At 52.4% G+C, this 3465-nt stretch overlaps 1 protein-coding gene across 2 annotated transcripts; it reads right to left on the reverse strand.

Moving 5' to 3' along the window:
* On the reverse strand, nt 1-3142 carry LOC144100395 (uncharacterized). 2 transcript variants are annotated; one of them, XM_077633355.1, is made up of 2 exons: nt 2952-3142; nt 1-2466 (listed from the first exon to the last, which is right to left on the reverse strand). In XM_077633355.1, exon 2 carries the CDS (start codon nt 2383-2385, stop codon nt 1099-1101), a length of 1287 nt encoding a protein of 428 aa, XP_077489481.1. In that variant the 5' UTR covers nt 2386-2466; nt 2952-3142; the 3' UTR covers nt 1-1098. The 2 variants fall into 2 exon arrangements, with proteins under 2 accessions (XP_077489481.1, XP_077489482.1); XM_077633356.1 differs by lacking the exon at nt 2952-3142 and adding an exon at nt 2855-2928.
* Between the last annotated feature and the right edge of the window lie 323 nt (nt 3143-3465).

The raw sequence follows: 3465 nt of genomic DNA on the forward strand, positions 1-3465 counted from the left end.
TACACAAGAGTTTATTTGCACTATATACATTACTGCAACGAATTCGCTGCCATCAGCATGCGGCTTCCCGTCCGGGCATCTCCGATCCCTGTCTTCTGCGCAGGCGAGAGACGCAATGTTGTGAAAATGGTTTATTTTGCCCATCATACCCTTTAGTTAAACATACCATGCCTCACCGCATTCAAAAAGTACGAGGTAGCGGATGAGATCTGTTCTTTAGTGCAGCAATGTCCAACGCGTACATTGTTCATTGGGTCTTCGCGACTTGGACCCAGCAAATCCACGTTATGTTGCCGTGAATGGGGCAGTGGTGAAATGGAAGTGAAAACGTTGGAGGACCCCTACGCTGAGCTTATGAGTGTTGTGTTGGGTTTTATGGCACATAGGCGGCTAAGGGTAGACCTTATGAGTTGAGGCGATAGCGTACGCCATTTGGTGCGTCATCTGATGCTGATGCGACTGTTTAGAATTTTTTCAATTAATTAACTGATCACATAGACACTCTAAATTTTGTTAATTAGCATCATCAAGAATTGGTTTTTTATTCTCAACATTTTGACGCCTTTGAACCCCGCTTTCTCCTAATTTTTCATTTATTTAAATAAATTAATTACAACGTTTACAATAATTCATCATCACGTATCTGTCGTAAACCAATGAATCATCACTCAATAGAACCGCAAATTACCACGACACTATTTTTTTCTTACGCTGCCCACGATTATTTTCGACCCAAAGCGGTGACTATTACTACGCCGACGGCTTTTTGACCACACGAGCTGTATACGCTGTCGCGTAAGAACGTTCACTCAAGGCGCGTTTATGCGGTTTTGGAGTGCTTAAAAAATGCAACACTCACGCATCAACCTCATAGAGTTGGCCATTCTTGCGTGCACTGGTAAAGCGCCTAGCGCAAACAGCGCTACGTCATTCTTCTAGTTCCATTTAGGCACTGTTGGGATGGGTGTAGCTTCGCGGTGCCTTCTCGGAAACGTTGGTACGACAGAGACTTGTATGTCGCGCGTTTCACCGCGAACACTACACAGCTTCAATTTCGACGCCAGTGCGGGTCAAGGGACGCCGCACCCACCACAACCCTCAGACGTCGCGTAGGCGCCCGTACGGGATGCCCGACGCCGGAGTCGAAAACAGGCTATGCATTTGTCCCAGCACCACACCACCACTCGCCGCGTTGCTCGCATGCGCTGGTGTGGCAAAGACCGTGGTGCTGCTACCGCTGCCGCTACTCGGCGGAGGTGGAGAATAGGGATGTAGCTCCGGCGGGGAGGGCACGCTGGAGCATTCTACAGCTGAAGGCGGCGCCTGTTCAATGCTCCACAAAGCACAGCACATACGACACATGAGGCGCAGGACCATCGCGAACACCACCACAGCAACGCTACCTCCGCCGACAGCCGCCGCTGTTTTTCTGTAGTGACTGCCGCCTCGCCAGCTGGCCGAAGAGCTGAAGACCAAGTCAGCGCTGAACGGCTGGCAGCGTTTCCTATCCATCTTGTTCTGTGTCATCTCCCCCATGCCGCGTCCGGCGTAAAAATAGCGCGCGTCGGCTTTTGAATCAAACTTCACACAGCTGCACTCCACCCGGGGAGCGTATTCGGCGCATTGCGAGACCTCCTCCCGCGTGGGGTAGTTCCAAGGCTCGGGAGCTGCGCGGAACCGGCAGTCGAAGGAGGCGTTCCCGATGACACCGCCAGAGTAACGCTGACACCCGTTCCACACTTCGGGGTAGTCCTTGAACAGTGCGTAGCGATACAGGAGTATGCAGTCACCGCTGTCAGTTCGCACGCCGTAGCTGGACACTGTCAGGAAGGTGGCGCACTGGCGCCTGTCACGAATCAGAGGCAGTTGTTGGTCGTAGATGGCTTCGTATGTCTGCGGACATTTGTAGAAGCTGACGGGGCCGCGAATGAGCACTCGGTCGTAGTCGGTCGGCGCCACAAAGTACGTCACACCGTTCCGGCCACTAACCCTGTAACACGAAAAGTCGATCGTCTGCTCGCTGTTCACACAGAACGTGTAGCTATAGTTTCGTCCGATAAACGATGCCAGGACGTCTGTGTTCGACAAGAGTGCGTATCGTCCACGCTGGACGATGACGAAGTCGTGCGGATGGCGACACGACGACAGCGGCAGCTTCTCGGCGTTGCCAAACATGGCCTTAGAGTCCGGAGTTTTGCCGAGTTCAGTTTCCGAGGAGTTGGCGCCGGCGTGTACCAGAGCGGCGCAGATGGAAGTGCTGCGGACCCAGTATAAGCCGAGCTTAGCCGCATCTGAGCCGCTTATGGTTGCATTTGTGCTCGGCGGAAGCAGCAGTAGCATAGAGGCCAACGACAGGACAGGTGAAAGCATGGCTCGAGGGCTCATTTTCGGGTTGGGCGATAAATTCCACCAGGGTCCCCTTGTACTTCGTGGACCGCGTGCACCAGGCCTTGCCGGATGACCAGACTGTACAGAGGAGAGAAAAAGAAGATGCATGACGTAATAGTACCACGTGCAGGATGGTTGCATTAGCGGTGTTAGGCAACCGAGCAATGCGGGGTGGTAATTTCGTGTCCAACCTTCTTGGAGAAAAGTTTTGAATATTGAAAAACTGTAAGGTACCGGTATAGAAATGTTGAAGGTAATTGTGGATTCTTCCGATATGTAGCAAAATCTTTGTTTTATATTGTTTCTATCGCTCGCATCGAGAACTAAAGACTGCCACAGAAAACCAATGGGGAACGCTTTTGACGATTGCAAAAACGTTAATAGCAAAACAAAAATTCAAGTCTGCAGACGGGAGATCTGCGGATATATTGACTGTGGTGGCACCCCACGGCGGATGAGGCCTCACCCTAAGAAAAGCTCGATCGCAGCGCCACTAGTTCGCGCATGCGCCACACCAGCTTCTTCACGAGCGGAGCTGCGACACCACGACTGGTGAAACTCACCTTGGTCGAAGAATGTCCTTAATGGCGAAGTTTACGTCAGGCGAGATGTGCAGTCAGGAGCGCAACCTCCCACTGGCCTTCGTTTGTCGTTGACCTCGCCCGTTTCCTTCTATATCACCGCGCGAGGGGGCGCACCGCCTCGGCTGAAAGCAGCACGCGCGTTACCGCGCCAGCGTCTTACATGTGGCTCTCGGTCGAGACGATAGGTTAAGATAAATAAAAAGTGCGCGGAAGCCCAGCCGTAAATGCGCCGGCGGGAAGAAAGAAAAAGAAGAAAGAAGCCATGGAGAGGCGCGGATGCGGTTTGCCCGGATCTGACGTAGAGCAAACGTCTTGCCTGCTTAAAACGGAGGAGGGAATATTGGAGGAAGGCAAGGACTTGCTCTGTGGAGAGAAGGAACTGTAGTTTGCGAAGATGCTTTACTCGAACGGGTGTGGAAAACCGGCTCGGAGAGAATACGGCAGAGAAATGCGTGCGACCCTTTACAAGTAACGTTTGTGACCGCCGCTCGGG

The sequence above is a fragment of the Amblyomma americanum genome, chromosome 8, assembly GCF_052857255.1.
Source record: "Amblyomma americanum isolate KBUSLIRL-KWMA chromosome 8, ASM5285725v1, whole genome shotgun sequence".
NCBI lineage: Eukaryota > Metazoa > Arthropoda > Arachnida > Ixodida > Ixodidae > Amblyomma > Amblyomma americanum.

Coding starts and splice junctions, on each gene's coding strand:
- LOC144100395 (XM_077633355.1), bottom strand. CDS start 2,385: ATGAGCCCTCGAGCCATGCTTTCACCTGTCCTGTCGTTGGCCTCTATG.